Raw genomic sequence first — 25,401 nt, forward strand, 5'->3', positions numbered from 1 at the left:
GAGAAGGACGGCATATCGATGAAGTGGAGGGGCAGAGAAAAAGAGGGTGGCCATCAACACAGTGGGCAGACCCCCAGTGGCTGCAACGTGAGAACAATGGTGAGGCTGGCACAGGACTGGGCAGGGGTCTGTTGTACTCCGGGGGCACTATGAGTTGGAGCCGACTGGGCAGCAGCTAACAACAACGTCACCCCTGTTGAGATGAGTAGAAGGCAAAAACAGGATTCAAGCTTCTTTGCAACCAGATGCCAACTACGGTCCATTTCCCGTATGAGCATCAGCACAAGGAAACGCTAGGTGGCGCAGCACCCACACATTAACAGTAGCTGCAGCCCTCTGGTTCCATTCTCATGGGTCTGTGTTCCATGCACCTCCTAAGGCCAGTAACATGGGTGGGGCTGTACTGACATCCCTGGATAGCCTACCTCGTCCCCAGCCTGTATATTCCCTAAGCCTGAGCTCCAGGTGCTGGGCAGGGTACAGGGCAGGCGTGGTCCTACCCTCATGGAGTGCACGCTATAGAGAGAAGAAGGCGAAGTCTGCCTTTCTGAATCTCTCTCTGTCCTTGTGCTCATAGAGAACAGGTGTAGGCTAGTAATGGGCATTTGGAACCTGCTCTTCCCTCATGGCCAGCCTACGTCTGAGCTGCAGGCCCTCATTATAGCCCAAGTCAGATCAGGGCCAGAGAGCAAAGCGGGGGACTGGAGAGGGAGGGGTACTCTGTATCTCAGAGAGGTAGGCTGCAAGGGTGGAGAGAAAAGGGAAGCAGAGAGCAGCCCCCTGGATTTGTTTCGCTAGTCTACCTGGACTAACACAGCTGCACTAGAGTCTGCGATAGCGAGAGCAGCTGTGGGTTTGTGTCAGGGTCTGTTCCCACATCTGCCAGCAGCCTGCACACAGCAGTCTGACTCCACGCCCTGCCTTTGTGGACCAAACTCCCACCCATGGTTGGGGCAGGTCCCTGGTCAGAGCCAGACGGCCGCACACCCAGGAGCTCCGGAAGACTCTCAGGTGGGAAGAAGGGCAGAACTTACCTTCCTCCTGCCAGACACAGGCCTTGGCTAGCATGGCCACCGGCGGCTGGGTCTCTCTGTGCTTGTGCCCAATGGGGTTATGTGGGGTTCCTGGAGTAGTGGGGGTAGGCTCACCTTTGCAGGACCTCCCGTTGGCCCTCATGGCATAGCCCTGCTCTGGGCATGCACACTGGTAGCTCCCTGGCACGTTGACGCAGCGGAACGTGCAGAGGATGCTGGCGCCCTGTGCACACTCATCGATATCTACCGAAAAGAAGAATGGCATGTGGGGAGCCCCAGGCACCGGTAGTTGGCCTCCCCCCAACCTCCCCTGCAGCCACAGAACTGAGGTCCCCTTCACAGGTGAGGGCGTTGGTGGAGGAGGGGCAGAGGCACCCACAGTCACAGTCACACAGGACTCCTTTCCAGGGCTCACCCTTGGGGCTGCTCTGCCACTGCCGCTATCGCTACCAGCTGAGGGGCAGCAGGGGCTGGCGGGGGGCTGAGCACCCACCCTCTGTACTCCTGAAGGTACCCACTTTACAGAGGAGGAGCCTGAGGCTCTGAGTGGGGAAGCAATGTGCCCAAGTCCCACAGGCAGGGAACAGCGTGCAGGGAGGGGCACACACTTAGGGTCAGGGACACGGTGGGATGGAGAGGAGTGGTACCTGTGCAGGTGTGCCCGTCCTCTGCCAGCTGGTAGCCCTGGCGGCAGTAGCACTGGTAGGAGCCATAGATGTTGGCGCATTCCTGGCTGCACCGCTGCGACTCACACTCGTTCACATCTGCAGGAGAGCAGCCATCAGGGCGGCACGGTGCCCTTCCAGCCCCTGCCCACCTTGGATGAAGGTGGAGCCCCACAGGTTCCCTTAAGCCTGGCCTTGGGAGGCCGCCTTTCCGGTCTCTCCGCAGGACAGAGGAGGAAGAAGGAAGGGCAAGGGGCCTTTGCCCAGGGCATGCAATGGAGTGGGGGCAGAGAGGGGCTTGTGCTGGGTTCCGTGAAGGGATGGCTGAGGAGGAGGAAGGCCAAAGGTTGGGCTCAGACTCCCCCCACCCTGCCATGGGAACCCTACAAGAGTCCACAGTACTTGGCACTGATGTTTCTGGGAGGAGGTGAGGATTTCCTGGAGAGCTGGGCTCGCCGGGCACTGTGTGGGCACAAGCGTGAGCACCCGAGCACGGGCGGGCTGAGGGTGCGCACTAGAGAGTGTGGGAGTGAGAACCCACCCGGGCCTCGGGGGAACACCCCTGGGACACTGAGCTGGTTGCAAGCAGGGACTTGTCCTTGTACTCATTCAGGAGAGCACTGCTCAGCCTGGGGACACAGCTGTGGACAGGAGGGTGCCAGAGCACTGCTCAGCCTGGGGACACAGCTGTGGACAGGAGGGTGCCAGAGGGCACCCTCCTGGGGAGCTACCATGCGTGTGGGTGGAGGGTGGAGCTGGGTCAACACAGGGAACGGTGTGAGGTGGCGGCGCGGATGCGCGGAGAAACAAAGCAAAGGAGAGGCGGGGTGCATGTGGTGGTTGCAGGTGCTGGAAGGACCAGCCCCTCCTCAGGAAGGAGGACACCTACTAAGGAGATGGCGCTACAGGCAGGGGCCCTTGGGTGGGAGCGTGCAGGTGTGTCAGAACCCAGGGGAGAGAGAAGGTGGGACGGGTCATGCAGGGCCTGGTCAGCCACTGCTAGGCCCGTGAGTCAATCCACAGGATCTGGCAGGACTCAGAACATTCACGAACTATCATGAACGGATGGATGCATGGCTGCCTCTCTAAAGCGCAGCCAGTGCAAGGGCCGAATGCACGACTCCGTCTGTGACTACACAGACACGCAGCCACGGCTCCCAGCCCCACGGCTCCCAGCCCGTGGCTGCACTTGGTGGTGCTCACGCATGGGCATGACATGAAGACACGAATGAGGGAGGGGGTGATCGTGGACCGTGGCAAAACCACGCCTGGCCACGGTCTCCTGCTCTTGGGCTGGGCCTGACCCCTGGGCTCGCCTGCACACAGGTACACCGCACAGGGACAGGTGGCCTCCCCAGGGGTCTGGGGGATTCCCTGCACCTGGGGGCAGTAAGGAAAGACTGGGACGGGGCTGGGAGAGACAGCACCAGGTCCATGGGGCCCTTAGCTCACAGCCTGCTCCTTCCTTGGCCAGCCTTGGGACGGCCCCCTGGCTAAACGGCTCAGGGGACATGTAGGGACACCTCTCCAGGTGATCCCCTTCCATCGGCCCTGGGTCCAACCTGACATGGATGAGATCACCATGATGGTTAGCTCTGGGGTCAGGAGTCTCGCAATCAGGATGCAGCCTACGCACGTCCCCACAGTGAGGTGGCTTCTTGTATTCCCGTAAGAGATGCTATGGGACACTGACCTGTCCCTCTCAGTCCTTCTTCCCGTTTGCCTGGATCTGTGTCTGCTCTGGGGGCTGGTGACCCACATGGCCTGCTGACCCCAGGAGCTCTCGGCCCCCTGCCCTCTTCCTGCCAACCTTGGACCCCTGCAACACTGCACCCAGGGCGACAGATCCTGTGCCTGCCCAGCTTTCCGCACCGCCTTCCTGCTCATGACTGACAACTGCATGGCTGAGGCTTCTGGCCCATGGGCTAGAGTGGGACAGGGCTAAGCTGCTTCCTTGATAAGAGTTTTGCTTGAGAGAAAGTTCTATCTTCTGCATATGGAAGTGCCCACAGTTTCCTTTCTCTAGAAAGCCCAGGCTATAAGAGCCCAGTAAAAAGATTTTTAAAAAAGGAAAGTCCAGGATAACACAACAACGATCTCAAATGCCGGTCGATGGGCAGGTGGGTGGAACCTGTGAGCACCCTTGGCGTAGCCCATGGTGTATATATATTAAAGTTTGTCAGCCGTAGTGTTAACTCCAGACTTTGCATAACCATCTAGGTTTGGGGTCTAGCTGAAAGACCACAGATTGGCACTGGACCTGCATCAGAGCAGAACTGTCTGTCCCTGGCCTCTCCAGCTGGCCTGTCTCTGGGCCTTAATACACCCCGCCAGCCTCGGTCGGGATCCTGGGGTGTTGCCGCCTGGGGCTGGCCTAGAAACTGGAGCTCAGCCGCCATGCCTGCAGCAAGGAGGCCCCCCCGAGGGGTGCTGAAGACACGGAGGCCCCTGGCCCACTGTGGGAGAGCGACCTGACTCTCTTGCGCCAGTGGGGGTTGCCGAAGGGGAGAAGGGAGGATGGGGCCAGGCCTGCAGGTGGAACCGGGTTGCTCGGGGTCGGGCGAGGGCCGGTGGGCAGTACCTTCACAGTGCTTGCCGTCGGCGGCCAGCAGGAAGCCGGAAGCGCAGGAGCAGCGGTAGGAGCCGAGCGTGTTCTCACAGGTGTGCTGGCACACGCGGCCCGGGGAGGCCCAGCACTCGTTCACGTCTGCGGGCGGGCAAGTGTACTGTATTAGGGATCCCCCCACCCCCACCCGAGGGACCTCCCCAGGTTTTAGGGGGGGGCAGCTGGGGAAAAGGGAGAGAGTCCCAGAAGGAAAGGGCGAGAGGTAGGAGAGGTGGAAAGACCGAGAGGGAGAATGACAGAGTGGGACAGACGAGAGAAACAGAACAGCCGCTGGCCTGGGTGAAGAAGGGGCTGTCACGGCTGTGAGGCGATCAAGGCCAGAGATGGGCATGGGGGTGGCATGGGCAGGGGGGTACTACTCAGCCCAGAGGTGATGGGGAGCAGTGGATGTGGCCAGGCTCCCCGACCCCCGTACCCACGCAGGCCCGGCCGAAGGCATCCCGCTGGAAGCCTGCTTTGCAGTTGCAGCGGTAGGAGCCGGGCAGGTTGTAGCACACTTGGGTCTCGCTGCACTGGTGCACGCCTGCCTCACATTCGTTCACATCTGCAAGGAAGGCAGGCAGGCTCACGGGGGCACAGTGTCTCCCAAGCAGGCCACAGCGGGGCAGGAGGGGGAGCCAGCCTTACCCACACACTTGGCACCATCCTCGCTGGCGTGGTAGCCGCGCCCACAGAGCAGGGGATTCCTCTGGCAGATGTAGGAGCCCACTGTGTTAATGCAGCTGAAGCCCGGCTGGCAGGGCTCAGGCAGTGACGTGCACTCGTTGATGTCTGCAAGGGTGGGCCCAGGTGGTCACGGTCAGGCTGTGCCACCCTGCCTCCTCCTGCGATGGGAGGATGCCCATGGGCGTCTCACCTCTGCCCCATGCCATGCTAGCGTGACATCATCACTGAGGTCCTGGGCGCTTACCACCACACAGTATGCCGCCGGCCCTTCTCCAAAAGCAGTCTGTGCCGCCCAGGATTGAATCCAAACACCGCACCTCATGTACAGTGCCCCACCGGCCTATGCCACCATCTCCCACCCTCCCCTCCACATGAGGGGCTACTGTGAGGGCACTGCTGCCCACTTTGCCCACGGCTGCCACTGCTGGATCCTACTCACCCCGGAGCCAGGCCAGCAGGGGCCAAGCTTCCAGGGAGGGCCAGGGCCTCCTGGCTCCTGACCCCCAGCTGTTTGGAAGAAGCTGAGGCAGGGGCCTGAAATCGGAGACACACTTGGGGACCACAACGGGGCCAGCCTATGTCAATGCGCACAGCTCAGCCACTCATGGGGGTGGGGGCACGAAGCCAATCTAGCAGTTCTGGATGGGCAGTCGGGAAAAGAGCAACTCCCAGCCCGGACCGCATGCAGTCGGGGCGGAGCGCTGCCTGGTAAACTTTGGGTTCTAGTCAGGTGGGTAACCCGGTCATGGCAGAGAAGACTGTTCTGCTGGTTGGGGTGGTTAAAAAGTAGGAAACACACTCACCAAATCTAGGGGTGAAACCGGGCCCCCCACCCCCAGAGAAAGAAGAGCCCCAAGAGAGGCTTCACATCTCCCTCCCTGCTCCCCTCCTGGCATGGAGTGACGGTCAGACCCGCACACCCACTGCATGGATGGGCGCCAAGGGTCCTCACAGGGCTCCCCAGCAGCCTCACTCACCCACACAGTTGCCCTCGGGGTCCTGCAGGAAGCCCTGCATGCAGCGCTCTCGAGTCTGGCAGTAGAAGTGGCCCTTGGTGTTCTGGCACGTGAAGCCCGCCTGGCAGTTGTGCGTGCCCAGGGCACACTCATCCACATCTGCGAGGAGGCCAATGTTAGGGGGTCCTCAGCCCGACACCCAGCTTGTTCCCACCCGCCCCAGGGCCAACCTCGGGCCGCCGGGGTGACGGGGGTCTTCTGCGCCAGAGAAGCAAGGGGAGCCCCATCGTCTAGGGCGGCGCACATCCCGGCAGTTTATAAGCACACCTGCTGACCTGTTTTGTTTCCTGAATCCTCTCAAACCTCTAGAAGTAGGCAGCCTGACCTGGCCCACCTGACCAAGGGGGAAACGGAGGCAGGAGAGGGCGTCTGGGTGGGATGAGGGGCGCAGCAGCCTGGCCCAGGGCCGGTGAGGGTCAGAGCACATGCTTGAACCACCGAGGCCCGGGGTCAGCCACCCTCGGGCGGCCGTGTGGGCGGTCAGGCCTGGGAGCTTCTGATGGCAGAGCGGCCGGCGCAGGGATGAGATCGTAGCTCTCACGCCTGTGGTGGCCTCGTGCTGAGCCTTCACCAGACTCTCCGGCCCTCAGGGTGGCTGCTCACGCCTGTGCCGTCTACAGTTGACAGAGCACGGAGCCCACGCCGCCCCTCGGGGGGTCCCACAGCAGTGGTCACTCCGACAGAGGAGGAGACCAAGGTGCGGAGCAGGAGAGGGGCACAGAGAGCAAAAGGCCCAGCTAGGATTTCCTCAGCCTGGATTCCTCCAAGACCAATGCCTGCTGGCACCCCCTGTCCGTCCGCCTCCCCCGTCTGTCTGAGCCTTCCTCTCCCAGTTCCCAAGGCTTTGGCCATGTTCCCAGAGTCCAGGCCTCTCTCAGGGCCGGCACTGGCTTCCAGGCCCCCAGACGTGAACCAGGGAGGCAGTGGGCTGGGGCACTCAGTGCTTTCCCAGGTGTGGGTCAGGAAGGCAACCTGGTTCACAGGGCCAGCACTCACCTGCCTCCCAGGTCACTCCCAGTCCCCAGCCTGACCTTAAAGCCACGCTGTAGGACGTGCACCCGCAACCACCTGCGCTCAGAACCCCCGAGGACTTCTGCAAGCCCGGTCTCCTCGCCGGCATTCCTCGGGGCTTTCCTGGACCAAAAGGGCCCTGTCCCCCGACGGTGGAGGGTAAAATAAGCCCTGGCCTGCCAACGAGAGACTGTCTTTCTGACTGTGACCTGCCCCAGGGCCTCTGTGCCTCTGCTCTTTCGGCCTGCAGCCCCTTCCCAGAGGTCTTCTCAACGCTCAGGGGCCTCTCTAACAGCACCTCCACCTGGGGCCTTTCCACCACCACCCAGCCGGGGCCCAAGCTCCACTCAACCCCCACGCCGTGTGCTTGGCTATACCCCATCTGGGCTTTCTCACCACTTCCCGGACACCTCCACCCATGCAGTCTCCCCGGCCGAGTGATAGCATCTCCCCAAGAACGGAGCAGGTGCCCCCCAGCACGTCAGAGTGGAGGGAGGGGGCCCCCAGCCAAGCCTCTCACCCGTACACTCGCCGTCCACGAGGGCGTAGCCCGGCTCGCAGGTGAGGGCCTTGTAGCAGCGGAAGGAGCCGAGGGTGTTGACGCAGTGCTCGCCCCTGCTGCACGTGTGCAGGGCAGTCACGCACTCGTTGATGTCTGCGGGGAGGGGGGCGATCAGGGGCGCTGCAGGCTCGGAGGAGGACAGAGAGCCAGCGGGCCTTGCTGGCCAGGTCCTCCCCATCTGGAGAGGCACACATGGATCTGCCCATCCGTCCATTCATTCAACAAAGATTTATTGAGCACCTGCAAGGTGCCAAGCGCAGCTGTCCTTGGCACCAGGGATGCCGCGTCGACAAGACGGACGGGAAGCCCTGCCCTTGTGGCACTGGCATCCAGAGCAGGGGACACGGTCCACAGACAGACACAGAAACACGCGACGTGGGAGGCAGTGTGGCAGACCCAGGCAGGGCCAGAGAAATGAGACGGGCTGAGTTGGGGGTACAGGGTGATCAGGGAGGGCTCAGATGAGATGGCAGTAGATCAAGGATTTGGAAAGTGGGCCTGGAGTGTGTTCGGAGCAGAGAGAATGGCCAGGGCCCTAAGGGGGAGCCTGCCTGCACACTGGAGGCATAGAGGGAGCAGGTAAGGGAGGAGAATCTGAGAGGGAATTTAGTCTTCAACCCTGAGGGCAGGAGAGCCAGGGGAGGGGCCAGTAAGGAGGGGTGTGGCCTGAGGTCTCCTACCAGGGTCTTAGCTACACCCCAGAGCCGTCTCCAGGGGTGCAGGGAGGGAGGCCAGTGAGGAGGACTTGCGTCCTCCCAGACCTTCAGCTAAGACAGACCCTCCTGCAATACCCTGAATGTGGAATGTGCTTCACTGATGAAGGGGAGGGGGGTGAGGTCTCCCCAGGAACAGCAGGTCAGGGGTCATCCTCTGCCAGGCTCTGGGAGCTGGTGTGCAGGGCAGATAGGAGCCCCTGTGGCCACCTGAGCTTGCTGGGAGGAGGCCGGAGACACACCCCTGAGTCCCAGACGCTCTGACAAGAGAGATTCATGTTCGGTCAGCATCTGGGTGGTAAACACGGGCAGAGGGGGTGCAGATACGAGGCCCAGCACTGATTCTGGGGACAACCGGGAACAAGGCTTTAGGGAGGGAAGGCGTGAGAGAAGGGGCAGAGGACAGAAATTCACCCTCTCCCCGCTTGGCCCCCCAACCCCCACAGAAAGGCAGAGGGCTCTGGGGGGGGTGTCGTTGCTGCCAGGAGTTGGGGTGGGCAGGACTGGAGTGCCGTGGCCTGAGGGAGGCTGCACTTACTGCACTGGGTGAGGGGAAAGTCAGGGGAAGAAATTGTGATGATGACTATGCACGCATGGTAAACGGGCCGATTCAGTTAAAACAGCCGTAAAAACCACCAGAAAAACAAGGAACGCCTCTCCCCGCGTGGGACGCCGGGTCCGCCCGGCAGCCGCCTCCTGGGAGCACCAGCAGGCAGGGGTGCACATCATCCATTCACCGATTCCCTCTCTCCCTCAGGCTCAAGCGGAGGCCAGCCAAGGGGTGCTGGGAGTCAAAGACACTGCCCCTAGGGGCGCAGGGCAGAGCCATATAATCAGGGTCCTGGACTGTCAGAGCCTCGCTGGACCAGACAGAGAGGGAGGGGCATGAGACCCTTCCAGACATGTAAGTAAACCAAACAGTGAGCCAGCGATGGAGAAGTCTGGTGTGGACACTGGGTGACCAGGGGGTGATATCCCCAGGTCCCAGGAATATGGTGGGAGGAAGCACAGGGGAGAGGGGCTCAGGAGGGGGCGCAGCTCTTACCGATGATGAAACCAGCTCTCCCGGAGCCAGCCTGTGGCCAGGGGAGGAATGGCCAGGCTACCTGACCCAGGGCCCTCAAGGGGGCTGTCCTTTTCGCCATCACCCAGACACTGCTGAACCTCGTAGGCCAGCACACCTGTACCGTCTCCAGCCAGGTGCCCTGGCCTCCAAGAGCAGGACATAAAAAGCACATGGCAAAGCCTGGGGGCCCACAGCAGCCACCATACGTCCACTCAGGGACCTTGATTCTGTCCCACTCAACGCTGACGCCCTGTAGCCACACACCTCCTGGGATGGGGCTCCCTCCCTCCTTCCCTCTGCAAGCTGATTCTGTATCACACATCGGATGAATCATCTGAATGATACCAAACAGGAGCTGGTAGTTCCCATGGATTCATTCGTTTTAGCTTACATTTACTTCAACAAATCTAGGGGAGCGCTGTTACCATCTCATTGCAAACACAGAGGCTCAGAGGGGTTAACTGACTTGATCAGGTCTTTTATCGACTAGTGAGCGACCAAGCCAAGGCGTTCAACAGCCCACTGGCCCTCCCTCCTGCCACCTGGGCGTTATAGGTGTGGGCGATGCACACCTGACCCTGACCCGCAGACACCGACAGACCCTTGCAGGTGAGGACGTGATGGAGGGGATAAACGATGACAAGGAAGTATGTGAGTACGTGGAGCAGAGCCGCTGCAGATGTGGGCAGAACAGGAAAGGGAGGACAGCAAGGACGAGACCGAAGGCCAATAAATTTTGCTGAATGGAATGTACCTTTGCTCTGTGATGCCCAAACCCACTTAGCAACCACCCGGGACCCCTTCCCTCTGGGACATCTGGACAGAGGGGCCCTGCAGAGCGCCCCTCCGGTGCAACAACAAGGAAGCGCACAGTGGGCCATGGTGCCCATGTCCTGGGCAGTGGACCAGACTCTGAACGGGCCTGGTCCAAGCAGGAAGAGGCCGCCCAGCCCCACAAGCTGACCAGAAATGTGCATGTTGTGCCGTGGCTGGAGGTCAGGGCAAACATGTGAGAAGCCAGTGCTGTGGGCCATCTGCCCGGTCGCACAGGGTGAGCAGGGGACACGTTCAGGCTGGATGATAATCTACAAGCACAGAGAAGACTGACTGACACCCAACACCCCCACCCCCAGTCCCCACCAGTGGCCTGGCCCCATTCTGTAAGGCTATCCCACCTCCACACCCAGTTTGGGCTGTTCCTCCACCCCATGCCCTTCCCTTCTGCTCGAGCTTGCCCACGCTTGGAGGCAGGTGCACATGCCACCTACTTCAGGAGGCACTGTTGCAGTGCATCGCTAGAATGGCTCTCCTTTTGCCTGTATCTCTGCTGCAGCGTTGACGCCAGCCTGCCCTGCACCCCTGCTGCTCTGTTCTTTCCCCATGGGGTTGGGGGAGACAGTGTTTACATGTTCCCCGTAAACATCAGGCTTGCCCAGTCCACACCCCTATGGCCCACAGCCCGCCAGCCACAGGCTTCAAGAGACAGGTATGAGCCCCACCTAGTCCTGGGGCCCGATGCCTCGCCGGCAGCAGCATCACCCCCAAACCCACTGCAGTCAAGTCAATGCTGACCCACGGAGACCCTCGCAGAGAACAGACTAGCACTGCTTCACGGGGTCTCTGAAACGGAACCTTCAAGGGAGCAGCAGCCTCATCTGGGCCTGGACCCTGTGGTTAGCTGCCCATCACTCAGCCCACTGTCCTCCCAGAGCCCCTGCACCCTAGATGAGAGCAGAGGAGACAGCGGAGGCTCAAAGAGGAATGCCAACCTCTCAAAGTCAACAGCCAGGACTGTCCCGGCGTCTGTCCCCTCCCCTGCCCACCCTGGGTGCATCTAAGGATGAGAACACTGCACACAGGCTGCATGACCTCAGTACCAAGTGGGGGGCTGTCACCTCTGCTGGCAGAGGAAGAGGTCATTTGCCCGAAGCCGCAGAGCTACTGAGAAACGGGATCCTGTTTAAGGCCCCAAGACTCACACGAATTCCCTTGCTGCCCAACTCACCCGACCCTCTCATTACTGCAGCCCGGACGGCAGGGGCAAGGGCCCAGCCAGGCCACGCAGCCGCTAAGTTATCTGACTCCACACACGTCCCTGGGGGAAGCAGCCTCCAGGAGGGGACAAGCAGGACAGGACACCAGGACACGGAGGACGTGACACGCAGTGCAGGGTGCCAGCTGTGCTGAGCTCACATGCAAAGGGCCGGGCCCTTTGGCATGTGGCTTCAGAGTGGCGATGGCTTGCATGGTGCAGGGCAGAGAGCCATGGCGGTCGGTGGGCGGCAAGCAGGGGCTCTCGCTTACCCACGCACTTCCTGTGCGCATTGAGGATAAAGCCCTCGGCACAGAGCACTGTGTGGTTGACACAGTAGAAGGATCCCAGGGTGTTCACACAAAACTGCCACCGGTTACAACCGTGAGCACCTAGCAGGCACTCGTCTTGGTCTAGTGTCGGCCGCGGAAGGAAAAACAGAAGGACTGTTAGAGGACGCGGCCTGCCAGCGAGCAGGGAAGCCGAGGCCTGGAGCAGGGCAGGGCTCTGCCAGGGCTGCCCAGCCCACCGCCGCTGGAGTTTGGACCCCGGTCTGACCGTGAAGAGGCCAGAGAGCTCAGTGCCGGAACCCACGGCTCAGGCTGGGTGAGGAGGAGTGCAGAGGAGAGGGGCCTGCCCACGGCCACAGACCAGAGTCGGGCCCACCAGCCTCTGCACACAGCCTACCTCCACCGGCAGCGGGGCGCAGGGTCACACCTGCAGACACAAGTGATTTGGGAGTGTGGGGGTGTGTGTGTGGGGGGGGGCGGGGTGTCAGGCTAGCCTCAGGAAGGGGGAAGGGGCTCTAGGAGCAGCTGCGGGGCCTCGACTCTGCCCAAAAGGAAAAGAGGAGCCCGGGGCTCTGCAACGTGATCTTGCAACGTTTCTAAAGGAATCTGGACTTTTAAAAGAAGAGTAAAAAGACCAGAACTGTGCTTGAGCTTCTCACAGTGGGTAGGCAGAGCGCAGCAGGGCTCCTTTGTAGCGAGACAGCACCGTCCGAATGCCGACTGGCAGGGACGCTGCCACTTTCTCACAAGGATCCCCACCAGGAGGAAGCAGAGGCCGGGGGAGGCTTAAGTCCAGGCCAGCCCGCCACCAGGAGGAGCAGAGGGCAGCCAGGCCTGGTCCAGGCCCACTCCCGTCCTGGGTCTCGTGAGATGAACTCAGGTGCAGGGTCACCTTCTACCCCCAGGCCACCTCAAGAGAAAGGGCAGCCCTGTGGCACCCTGCTGGGTGGCCTGGGTAGGAGTCCCACGACCTCTGGGCACAGGGAGGGGGTTCATCCCTCTCATAATGATAGTCTCAGTCAAGCAACTGGTGCAGAATGTTGCCGCCCGGTAGGAGGTGGGCGGTTTTGCAGACAGACTTACAATGGGGCCCTATGCCCTGGACTTGCTGTAAGTCGTCCTTGGGTCCCCTGTGCCTGCCAGATCCCAGTTGGGAGGAGTAAAACCCTCGTAGCCTGGTTCTGAAGGGGCCATTCTCTGTGGGTTCCAGCCCGAGGGCCCACCAAGATGAAACCCAGACTCCTGCCCCAGCTCCCAGGTAGGTCCGTAGGTGCCACGGGGTCTCTTCAGAGCCCTGACATGGTGGTAGCAGCTCATGGTGCCAATCCTCCTCTTCCTCCCCAAAGTACTGAGGGGCACATGCCACCCTCCCACCTGCAGCCAGGGCAGGGGCAGGTGACGGGCACCCCAGGGTCCTGACCTGGCAACAATGGAGTGTCCCTGGCACGTTCCGTTTCCTGGCATGGGCAATGTGGCTGCAAACCAGCTCTGCGGACGTGCACTCGCACCCCCTGATGCGGATTCTAGGAGTGGGGCCGCCGGGCGGGCACCTGCACTTCTGACTCCACTGCCTGTGGAGTCTGAGCGCCTCGCCCTAGGTGCAATGGTTCTCGATCTGTGGGTCGCGAGCCCTGTGGGGGTCAAATGACCCCTTTGCAGGGATCACCCAATTCATAACAGTTGCAAAAGTATAGTGATGAAGTAGCAACGAAAATAATTTTGTGTTTGGGGGGATCACCACCACAGGAGGAACTGTATGAAAGGGTCGCGGCGTTAGGAAGGTGGAGAACCGCTGCTCTAAGGGTTGGCAGACCCTGCACTGGCCACACACTGCCTCCCTGCTGGTCGCCTGTGAGGACCTTCCTGCCATCCTGCTACAGCTGCTAGACTGAGGGTGGGGATGGGGGGCTCTCACCACAGTACAAAACCGGCCCCCCACCCGCCACCAATTAACAGCGAGTGTGAGATGACCCTGACCACCTCCAGCAGCCTCTGCGCTCTCACCGCGGCCAACTGGGGCCCGCAGGCTGAGGGGGGCCCTGGCACTCACCTTCACAGGACACGCCGTCGGCCATGATGGCGTAGCCAGGGAAGCAGGAACACATTGCTGTGTCCCCGATGAAGTTACACACCTGCTTGCAGGGCCCGTTGTCTAGGAGGAAGCAGCACAGCAATCAGAGCCTTGTGTCCCCCACCCCACCCCACCTGCAGGCTACAGGCACCGCCCTACTGGTCCACAGCAGGGACGGACTCCCCCTGACAGCACGCTGCGGAGCCCAGGTCTCCTTTGGTGACTGTGCCTGACTCGCACCTTGTGACAGCCTAACTTCCCCTAATAGCCATGAGGGTCCCATGCAGAGAGAAGCCAGAGGAGGGAGAGAAAGGACGCACCAGGACCGGGGAGCAGAGCCACAGAGAAGAACTCCCTCTGCCTCACTGATGGCATCTCCCTGAGCTCCGCACACACACTGCCACAGCCGGCTGTCCCAACCGCCCAGTGCTGAGAGGGGAAGCAGCCAGGCAGCTTGCTCGGGTGCCGAGTCCAGCAAGGGAAAGCACAGACCCACGGGCACAAGGCCCCCTGCCACACAGGGCCCTCGGCTGACTAACCCCCGGCCGGGGGCAGGAGCATGCTACTTCGTCAGGAAACCGTGCCGCATGCTTCCACCTGTCAGCAGCCCAGCTGCCTTCTGTCCCAGGGCCCCAAACACCGGCCCCTCACTTACCTTTGCAGGTGTTGGGTTGAGGCAGGGGTAGTGGGATTGTGTTGGGGACCACTGGGGATGATGGTGCCCTTGGTGCAGACTGTACCGCAGACTCCACTTTGGGGGGGTTGTGTTCTGTGGTGAGCAGAGCAGACGGAAGAGAGGCTCAGAATCAGAATGCTCAGGCCCTAATATGTGGAGCCCTGCTCACAGCCCTGGGCGCTGGACAGACCTCACTATCCTCCCCTTTCACAGAGGAAGAGACTGGGCTCAGCGAGGGGAGAGCATCCATCATTGCACAAGGAAGTAGCTGAGGAACAAGAGAGAGGAGGGGAGGGGGCTCCAGACAGGTGGCAGGGAAGAAATCTTTCAGGATCAGGGGCTAGGGCAGCTCCCTGGGTTCCCGTTGGGCACCCGGGATCCCATGAACCTGGTGCTGGACACATGCCTATGTCTGCCTCTGGGAACAAACCCCAAGGCTCTGGGGCCTGTCTGCAGGACCTCCCCAAGCCTCACAGCTGGGGCTACCAGCCCTTATGGGGGCACCATGTGGGGGGATGGGGCAAAAGACCCCACCATCCTTCCTGTCTTGCCCTGAGGTTCCCGGGAATACTGTGGCCCACTGACAAGAGCAGCCTTCAGCCCTGCCCACACCCAAGCTACAGACCAGGTGGGCAGGCCCTTACCTGGACGGCAGGTGCGGCCATCGTCCTGCAGCAAGAAGCCAGGGAAGCAGGCGCAGCGGTAAGAGCCCACCGTGTTGATGCACAGGTGCTGGCACAGCTCCCCCGGCAGGAGCAGACACTCGTCCTGGTCGTCGCCAGGCAGGCTGTTGGCCAGCTCAGCCTCCGTGCCCAGGGATAGGGCCTCTCGGCTGCCAACCTCTGCCTCTGAAACTGGGCACAGTCAGTGCTTAGGGTGTAGCAACCGGTCAGCCTGACCAGGTGGCCGAGTCCACGGGCCACCCAGAAACTCAGTCCAGGTTCTCGGTAGAACCCTCTGTGCCAGGAGTGACAGCGTGAGAGTTAGCAGAAGGGATGGGCGGGCAGACGGATGGGCGGGTAGATACATGAACTCTTTTTTTTTTTTTTTTTGCTTTATTCTAGTTTTTTTTTTCTTAAACATTTTATTAGGGGCTCATACATGTTATCACAATCCATACACACATCAATTGTGTAAAGCGCATTTGTACATCATTCTCAAAACATTTTCTCTCCACTTAAACCCCCGACATTAGGTCCTCATTTTTCCCCTCCCTCCCCGCTCCCCCCTCCCTCATGAGCCCTTGATAGTTTATAAATGGGTATTTTGTCATATCTTGCCCTGTCCGACGTCTCCCTTCACCCACTTTTCGGTTGTCCGTCCCCCAGGGAGGAGGTCACATATAGTTCCTTGTAATCGGTTCCCTCTTTCCTACCCATTCTCCCTCTACCCTCCCTGTTTCGCCACTCACACCACTGGTCCTGTAGGGCTCATCCGCCCTGGATTCCCTGTATTTTCAGTTCCTATCTGTACCAGTGTACCTCCTCTGGTCTAGCCATACTTGCAAGATCGAATTCGAGTCATGGTAGTGGGAGCGGGGAGGAAACATTTAGGAACTAGAGGAAAGTTGTATTTCTCATCATTGTTACATCGACATGAACTCTTTATGAGCAAGCAAACGCGGGAGCAGACAAGCAAACCTTCAGCAGGAAGAGCACACCCAGCAGAGCCAGGGTCCAAACTTCATCATCTTGAACCTCCTGCAGTGTCCTGGGGCAAGACCCACAACACTCCCCGAGAAATACCTGAATAGCACCGGAAGGAGGAAGGGCCCCCACATCTGGATTCGAATGGGGTGGGACATGAACCGGGCTCAGGACGCCCCTCACCGGCACCTGGGAAGCAGGCACCTAGGGGATCACTGGGACTCTAGGCTCCCAGACACTGCCTACAGCTGCTCAGGGATGGGTCCCTGGCAAAGGCTGAGAGGTGATGGCCACAGGTGTGGTAGCCCGCAAACGGTTGTAAGGATGGTGAAGAAGTGACCAACTCGTTATTCATTCATTCAATCATTTGTTAGTGCCTCTTGTGAGCCAAGCACCATGCCTGGTGCTGAGGGTGCACAGGTACAAGACAAGTTCTCTGGCCTGAAGGGGCCTGATAAGAAAAGTGGGGGGCATTCAAGAGGACTTCAAAAAGTTCACAGAAGGATTGAGTGAATGATAATGGAGTTTTCCAGGGGCTTCATACGAGTGCATTCTCCATGTCTGGTTACGCATTGTGCACTGAAGACACAGGAAACACACAGGCAAGTGGATGAGTGGAAGCAAAAGAAATGGAAGAAAGGGTGAACATACGAGTGGATGGATGAACAGATGGATGGACGGATGGGTAGTTAGGTAGCTGGAGAGGTAAGACTAGAGGATGAGGGGATGAATAAAAAAGTAGATGGATGAATGAAAAGACAGGTGAATTAATGTGTGAAGGATCAGGTAAGGGAGGGATGAGTCAGAGGGTGGTTTAGCAAGCAGGTAGATTGATGGGAAGGTAGATGAATGGGCCTGTAGGCCTATGGATAACTAGGAGGGAAGGAGGGTGGGTGAGTGGAAGGATGAGTATATGGATGGATGACGGAGTGAATGAAGTAATGGACGGTTGGCAGATGGGAGACTGATGGTGGTGGGTGAGATGAGAAGGTGTGAGGAGGCGAGAATGAATGAGAATGTAGATGAACGGGCAGATGTGTGAGCTAAGGGGTGGCAAGTGGGGGCAGATGCAATGGATGGATAGGTAAAAACATAGATTAGAGAGCTCATGGACCAATGGGAAAGATGTATGGGTCTGTAGGCAGATGCAAATGAGAGTGGATGGACGGATGGTCAGATGGAAGGGTAGAGGGAGGGTAAACGAACATATGGATGGATAACTAAGTGAATGGGTAGAGGAGGGGACAGGTTTGAATGGGAGGAAACATGGTTAGATGGAAAAATACATAGAGAGGCAGGGAGATGCACGGGTGTGCAGGTGGACAAGGATGGGGAGGGCGGATGCGTGGATAGTGGAACAGAGAAGGGTGGTAGGCCCATTAGTGGCCAGATGGGCGGGTCAATAAATAGAACACTGAAAAAGATGGCCATCTCAGAAATACTGGAGTCGAGTCGAGGCCAATATAGACCCCTGCCTATAACAGAACATGTCTCTCAAGTGACGGATGCTAGTGGAGCCAGGTTCCCACAGAAGGCCAAGGGCAACCAGCCTGAGCTGAAAGCCCTTCTCACCCAACGGATCAACCTCCCTGGCCCTGGGGGCGGGGGGCAGCACCCACCTCTCCGCGGGATGGCCGCGGGCTCCGGAGGCCTGTGGACCTCTGGCACGATGAGGGAGTCTTCGCCCTCGCAGCAGGAGAGCATCACGTGGTTGCAGGGGTAGCCCAGGTTGGGGTTGGACTCACACGAGTGGCCCTCAGCCTGTACTCGAAGTCCCATGGCACAGCAGTCACAGCATTGCTACGGGGAAAGGTTCAGCCATCACGGGCCGGTCACCACACCCGTTCTCTGGTCACACTGGATTTGCAGCGTCCTGCCTGACCGTGGGACTGTGTGATCACTCGGGGTCTCTGGGTGCAGCCTCGGGCCAGACAGGCTGGGGACCGGCTGGTGAGGGAGATGGAACTGATCTGGATCCTATCTCTCCTGTGCTCTGGGCACACAGGTGAACGAATGTGTAAAGGAGCAGGTAAGGGGTGGGTGACCTGGTTGGACCACTCAAAGGGTTTGGCAAGTGGATGAATTCAGGGGAAGGAAGATGCATGGGCCAAAGAACCGAGGCGGCAGGGGCGGGAGTGTTTGTTGCCTCCCTGTCTCAGCTCCCAAACAGGCCTAGCAGAGTAGGGCCAACACAAGTTTTTTCAAAATCATGGAGGACCCTCTCGTGGAAAGCCTACAAATTGCTCCTTGTCTACATCCATTAGCATCCTCCGCTCTAACAACAGAATCCCAATACTATCAGGCCAGCTAAGAGACAGCACTGGCCAGTGCTCCCTGCGGGGAGACACAGAAGTCAATGAAGGGGTGGGGCTTTCAGGACAGCTTTTCTCTGTGGCTATAATTAATTGGACAGTCCTCTCTGTGGAACACATATGTGATGGCTGGAACTGAATCAGCCATCGTGGGCCGAGACGTGACCTTGCGACAGATGTTAGAAACGAAAGGATGACTTAGAAGAAAGCTGAAAGCACCCCTGATCCCTGAAAATACCATTTAGATCGAGCCCATCCCCAAGCTGCCCATTCCCCTAATAAGTCCTTTCGTGTGTTTACATGACTGCGATAGACTGACTGCTACAAGCACCAATCACTCACTACCGTGCCCACCATCTTTGCAATGACACGGCGGCTCCTCTTTCCAGAGGCAGTCTCTGCGTTGTGCTTCATGACTTGCTTTGGCTAAGAAGAGGCAATGTGCCGGTTCTGAGTCTGGGTCTCAAAAGGCCTCTGTGAGCTCTCCTGGGAGCCTGTCCAGCCTCAACGTCAGAAGCCCAGACTAGTGTGCGGGACGTTGAGCTACCCCGTGGAGCAGAGATGAGTCAGAGACCATATTGTGGACGGTGTAGCTCCACCAGAGCCATCAGCTGACAGGAACACATGTGCAAGCTCAGCCAAGATGAGCCAGCCAGCATGGCCCTGGTCAGCAGAAGTGCCCAGCTGACTCAACACTCAGGAGCTAAGGCGACCCAGAAGCTACTAGGTTTGGAGATGGTTTGTCCCACAATAGCTAATCGATGCTCGGTGGAGAATCTGAGGCTCTGGAGAGGGAAATGGTGCAGGAACAAGCATACACGGGTAAGTCAGAAAGCACTGCTACAAAATCACAGAAGCCTTTATGGAAGCAAAAATATTAAACCGTGAAGCTGTCGCTGCCCAATCTATCCCCGATCTGCGTGGATCCACTTCCGAGACTGTTTGCAGAGGGCGTGTTGGCCACTCAGTGGATTCTGGGCTCTCCGATACACACCTCGTCACAGCAGCAGTTTTAGCATCGCCGAGGGACTCACACGGAGTCCCTTTTAAATAGTCTCTGGGTTTTAGAACAAAATGAAGCCTGAAGGGCAAGGGCAGGCCTGTCGGGTGACAGGGCAAGGTTTGCCAACAAAATTCTTAGAGAACAGCCCCTCACAGAACAGTCCCTCAAAGAATGAATAGGTACATTGTCATCAATCTTATTTTTTTAATGCTCAGTGCAACTTTCTTGGCCTTTTTTCTTACCCATGCAGGTTTTTTTTTAACTTTTAAAAACAATTTCTCTATTAATCAGCCTCTGTGATCATTCTGAGTCTTCTGAGAAAATCTATCACAATTAACCCTTGGGACTTCAGAGCTGTCATCTCTGCCTTAAATTGGCCCGGCAGATCCCCTGGGAAGGCACTGTCTTGATTGGACCTTTCTTTCAAGCCATCCCAAATGCACCTAAGACAAGAAGCGAATTACTGAGAGAACCCGTCTGCAGCCACCCATCGACCTCGGAGACACGGTTACACGTGCTTTGTTTGAAATAAACCTGTGCGTGTGTGAACCGGAACACTACTTTCTGACTTACCTTTCTAAACTTGCTTGTCACAAAGTCCAGAAGCCAAACTCACCACCGTCGAGTCTCTAACCGTTCACGGAATAGAAAGACCAGGCTTTCTCCAGAGGAACTACTGGTGGTTTTGAACTGCTGACCATGTGGATCGGCAGCCCAACACATAACCACTACACCACCTCTGAATCACTGTTCTCACTGTCTGCAAAGCACTTCCCACGGTCATCGCAGGACCTGACGTTCTTCCTGCAGGGCTCTCCCCTTTCTCAGTGAGACTGTCCCCACCGAGTGTTCTCACACACTCTAAACTGCACCCTGATACTGCTTATCTTATCGATTCTCACTCCTCTACACTCCAAACCCTCCTACACAGTATATATACACACATACACGCTTCCTACGTGCTCATCCTGATCTTTGTCTCCTTGGCTAGAGAGAAAGCTCCCAAGGGGAGAGTTTTCACATCTTATTCCTTGTTTATCCCTAAAACCTCACAGTCTGGCACAGCTGGTCCTTACTCAACAAGTGTTCTCCAAGGTAACTGAGCGATGACAAATGATGTGTGATGCTTTCGATGCAGAAACTGACCGCAGGGGTGAAGGCCACCTCAACCCCTCAACCCTCAAGGACCGTCAGGCCCAGCCCAGCCTTGCTCCCCCACTGCAGGCTGAGAACTCCCGGGTCCGGCTTGCCTGATACAGGGAGACGCCACAGGTATCGCTGTCCTCGGCCGCACAGGCCTCACCCTCCTTGGCCCCCAGGACACCAGCCATGCAGGTCTTCTCCTTCAAGTAGGAGGAACAGCAGTGCTTCTGAGCTGTCCTGCAACAGAGAGTGCTCTCAGCCCCAACCAAAGGCCCCCCGAGCCCAGTGAGCCGCTCCAGGAGGGGACACAGACTCTGCTTCCAAGGCTCCGAGGAGAAAAGTGCCCCCCAGGTCACACAGCGGGCAGGCCCTGGTGTTGGTGGCTGGGCATCAGCAGAAGCTGAAAAGCCTGCCACAGCAGGTGGGTTTCCCGTCTTGAGTGTGACCTGATGCATGAGGAAAGGGGGTTGGCACACAGAGATCCCCGCAGGGCCAAGAAGGACGTGGAGGTGGGGTCCTTGGGGGAGACTGGGGGTGGGAGCCCTAGGGAAGCACGTCTCCAGGTCCCCAGATGCTGCCTTTTATCTGTATCCTGGGGCCAAGGTGCCTCAGAAGTCAGAACCGGGATCAAAGGCAGGGGAGGGTCCTAGGAAGGAGGTTTCTGCACCCCCGAGGGAGGGCTATCCAGCGATAGAGCCAGCATTCAAGAAGTGATGAGTCTATCATCATGCGAGGGATGCAGACAAGCCATGGGCTGCTCAAGTTCTCAACCGTGGGCCTCTGAATGTGAGCGCATTTGGAAACAGGGCCTCCGGCTGATGTCATCAGTTCACACGAGGTCATACTGGTAGGCTGGGCCCTAGCCCAATACGACTGGTGTCCTTACAAAGAAGGAGACTGTGGTAGTTATACGATTTCGTGTCAACTCGATAAAAGAACGAAGGGGGGGAGCCTAGCCTGTCCATCAGGGCACGGCCTGATGACGCTTCCTTGTAGGAGTGGCCATCTCATGAGAATTCTGGGAACTTCCTCTCTTCCTCCCTGGAGGCGGGACACCCTCTCTCTCTGTTTCATCCTCCTGTTGACAAGCCATGAGCAGCCACACTCAGAGAGCTGGAGGGGCATCGCGCCAGCACTGAGATGCTTCCACCGCCACTGGATCCACAAGACTTTCCACCCACTGGCCTGTGATCTTCCTGCATTTGGCATCACTGTGTGTGCTGCGTGAGTCTGAAGAGGAATTCATGGACTGGTATCAGACATATGGGCCAATATTGGCCTTATGGACTTGAGCTGGACTGGGCTGGGATGTTTTCTTAATATACGATTACTCTTTCCTATACATATCTGAGTGTCTCTTCTAAACCCGGATTAACACAGGTACACAGAGATCAACAGAGAGATGGCGAGAATGGCATGTGACAAAGGAAACCAAGCTGGGGGGACGCAGCCGCAAGTCAGGGAGCAGCAAGGCAGCCAGAGGCTGGAAGAGAGGAGGCGGGTCTGCTTCCAGAGCTTCGGAGAGGATATGCCCCGCTGCCACCTGGAATTTGAACACCTGGCCTCTGAAATTCTAGGAGAATACATGTCTGTCGTTTTAAGCCCGTGGCTGGCATTGCTTTGCTTAGCTGGACACTCCAGGGGGCTGCCTGGCACGTGCTTTCACTCCCAGAGAGCCTCAAATTAGGGGGACAGCAGAGTGGGACGAAAGGGACACATTAGAACTGATTTTTTTCCCCCTACAGAAGTCAATGTGAGCTGGAAGTTCAGAAACACGGGGTCTAATCCTGGCTATGGTGTCCAGTGAGGAACTGCGTGGCTTTGGGTGAATCACACTGCCTCTCTGAATCCCGTCTTCCTCGACAGGTTAAATAAGGAGGCTGGCTCAATGAAAAGAGGGTCAATGGCTTACAAGCTCTCCTCTGCACTCTAGGGGAGGGACGCTATGGGCATAGATGAGGACTTGGCTGAAAACCCCTAAATCAGAGGGACAATCCGCTGGGTAGTGAAAGGCCTTCCCTGGGGAAGTCCCCAGGAGCAATGTGAGGAAAAGAGCTCAGAGCTGAAGGCAGGCGTCAGTGTGGGTCACACACTCCATGGCAGTGACTGCGGTGTGCATAGAGAATCGGTGAGGCGCCCTAGGAGGAACAGTCCTGTAAGCATTGTACTGTGCAGCTCCTTAAGGGTGCTCGGTAGGCTGGCTACTAACTCAGGCGGTTCACGTGTTCTTGAGACCAGTCTTGGGCGAAGCAGATGGCTCACTGCAAACACAACCAGGGGCCCTTCTGCACAGCAGGTGTTAGACGGAGGGAGGCCAGCAGGGACCTGGAGGGTCCCACCTACCTGCAGACGTCACCCTCCATACCAGTCTCTGGGATGTCCAGGCATTCATCATTATCGACGGCCCACTGCTGCCCAGCTGCGCAGCAAGTCTCAATCAGGTCCTTGGTGGAGACTGGGGGTGGCAACAGAGGGCAGAGTCAGTCCCAGGTACAGCATGGGCCCCAGGGCCTACAGGCACAGAGCACAGGAGATGCTACTGGGGCTCATCCACACCCCCTTTAGGGAACCCACCCCACCTCCTCCCAGCCCTACCATGCACCTTGGCTGCTAACAGCAGGTCACTATAGCCCTCCTGAGAAAAGAGCCTGGCTCAGGGCTCCCGTGGGGCAGGGGTAGGGAATGCCATCAGCAGCTGACTCACATGCAGGTGCAGGAGCCCACAGGGGCCAGCTTGGTGGTGCCATCATGCCCAGAGCTCCCAAGGGCTAAGTCTGCAGCTGGCTCCTTCCTTCTTGTCCCACCCTGGCAGGGCCCCCACCCCAAGAAAACCACACACAGAGGAATCCGGGACTGCGACCCGAGACAGGATCAGAGATAAAAAGGCACGACCCTAACAAGGAAGGACGTTTAGAATCCACTGGGAAAGCTCATGGGAATGAGTCTGTAATGGGACAGGTGTAGGTATCCAGGGTGGGGGTAGACCTTCTTAAACCCAAAGGCATAGACCTTAAGTTAAAAAAATGACTGATTAGTCAGATCAGCTGCCTACATCCACGTTGACCATCTCTGTACAGCAAAGACACCTGCAGGCAGGCCTGCTGCTGACTGGTTAGGAGCCCCTCGGGGGTGCCTGGACCCTGCTCTTTGGAAAACATCATATGCTCCTGAACACAAGCACGGAAGGGTTCAAGCCCACGGCAAGGAAAAGATGACGGCTTGGTGGATAGATCCTGGACCCATCCGAAACCCGCCATGAAGGCAAAGCAAATGAACACGGCGAGAGCATGTCACCCCGCACCAGCCCCGTGGACAGCAACCCGGCACTTCCTCGAGGATCGGGAAGACAAGTACCATAAGACCTAGCGGCCGTACTGCTCGGTGTATCCTTGCAGGAATAAAGGACAGAGCATGAGCAGAAACACGCACACACACGTCTGTCACAGCATCACGCCGAGGCCCTGGGGGAAACGCCGTCAATGCCCGCAGGTGGAAGAATGGCACAGGCACACAACGGGACACGGCGCGTCCTTAAAGACTGCCGACGGAACCGCAAAGCACCTCAGGACATGGATGGACGTTGAGGACGCCGTGCTCAGTGGAAGTTAGTCAAAAACAAAAAGAGAGAGATTGTATGAAACTGTTGTTATGGGTGGAGGGGGGGGCGGGGATCCAGAAAGTTTTCATACCAAGAGCAGCACACTCTCGTGGCTCTCAGGAGTGAAGAGGAAGGGTTGTTAGGGGGAGCCTCGGCCAGAGGTGGGTAGGTGTTACCTTGGGTGAAGAGGAAGATAATACACTACAAGGGGGGGTAATGCGTGGGGGCGGGGGAGGGAAACAGAGGAGCCACTGGGCGGATTGAGAAGTTGTTGAAAGGGGTGAATGCAAAAAAAACGATGATGGGAGCCGTCTCTTTACTCAGGGAACTGGAACCATTCACAAGAGGAATAAATGCTGAGCCCAGCCGGGGCGCCCGGCCTGGGAGTGACAGCAGCCTGGACCAGGCAGCTGGAGGAGGAGCTGGCCCCATGGACACGCACAAGCACATGGGTGGTCAAGGTCCTGGCCCACAGCTCCCTCCTGAATGTGGAGTCCATGAGCAGTCCCAGCAGGCCGTGTGGCAAAAGGACCAGGATGCCTGTTTCAGGGTCACTGGTGGAGGCGGGGTGGGGGTTCGGTCTGGGGATGTCCTCTACACGGGGCTCTGCAGCTGTTGGAAACATCAGACCCGCTGTGTCCCCACGTGTATCCAAAGATCAACACTCACTCTCAGACCCTAACACAACATGCCTGGCCCAGGTCTCTGAGACCCCACCATAGCCAGGCAGAGCCCAATCTCCATCTGCCTGGATGCCACACAGCCAACACAGGAGCCACTCCGGGCTCTTTAGGCTCTGGCACACGAGTCTCACCTGGCTGGAATACTGGTGATGGTGATTCCTCCCACCCATTCTCTGCATAGCTCAGACGCCATTGCTTTCTTATACTGGACTGGACTATGGTCCTCAGCCTCTCCAAGACTACCTCATAGAGACTTGGGGTTTGGGGGCAGATACCTTGGCCTTAGGCAGAAAGAAGAAGGGTGCCAGCCAGGACATTAGCAACAGCTGAAAGGCCTGGGCGAGGGAACTCTAATCCTTGCCGGCATAAAATAAAGGTGAAGACCGTTACCATTCCTATTTTACAGATGAATTGGGGGGTTAGAAATCCAAGCCTCAGTTTCTCCTCTTCCCTTCCTCTCCCTGAGCCTCACTGTCCCCATGTCTGCAGCACAAGCAGCCCGATGTTGCTGACCCCGAAGGCCCTTTCTGCGACTCTAACCATCACAAGCCTGGGGGGCAGCCAGGCAGCCATGTCGGTTGAATGACA

General features: G+C 58.2%; 1 protein-coding gene across 3 annotated transcripts in view; it reads right to left on the reverse strand.

Annotated features, from left to right (window-relative positions):
- The window catches only part of FBLN2 (fibulin 2), a 47,745-nt gene that overhangs the window by 3,870 nt on the left and 18,474 nt on the right, over positions 1-25,401 (reverse strand). Inside the window, exons 2-15 of one of the 3 annotated variants that reach the window (XM_045290024.1) lie at positions 22,876-22,987; positions 20,640-20,769; positions 17,694-17,874; positions 15,073-15,276; positions 14,408-14,521; positions 13,732-13,833; positions 11,664-11,804; positions 7,539-7,673; positions 5,969-6,106; positions 4,953-5,096; positions 4,741-4,869; positions 4,281-4,406; positions 1,682-1,798; positions 1,149-1,277 (exon numbers count right to left, since the gene is read on the reverse strand). In XM_045290024.1, coding sequence (XP_045145959.1) covers positions 1,149-1,277; positions 1,682-1,798; positions 4,281-4,406; positions 4,741-4,869; positions 4,953-5,096; positions 5,969-6,106; positions 7,539-7,673; positions 11,664-11,804; positions 13,732-13,833; positions 14,408-14,521; positions 15,073-15,276; positions 17,694-17,874; positions 20,640-20,769; positions 22,876-22,987 — 1,902 coding nt within the window. Of the gene's footprint in view, positions 1-1,148; positions 1,278-1,681; positions 1,799-4,280; positions 4,407-4,740; positions 4,870-4,952; positions 5,097-5,968; positions 6,107-7,538; positions 7,674-11,663; positions 11,805-13,731; positions 13,834-14,407; positions 14,522-15,072; positions 15,283-17,693; positions 17,875-20,639; positions 20,770-22,875; positions 22,988-25,401 lie in introns of all 3 variants that reach the window. The other 2 variants (XM_004702366.2, XM_030885529.2) reach the window with 2 other exon arrangements.

This window comes from Echinops telfairi, unplaced genomic scaffold (genome assembly GCF_000313985.2).
Source record: "Echinops telfairi isolate 266 unplaced genomic scaffold, ASM31398v2 ScPeMD7_31;HRSCAF=116, whole genome shotgun sequence".
Classification (NCBI taxonomy): Eukaryota; Metazoa; Chordata; class Mammalia; order Afrosoricida; family Tenrecidae; genus Echinops; species Echinops telfairi.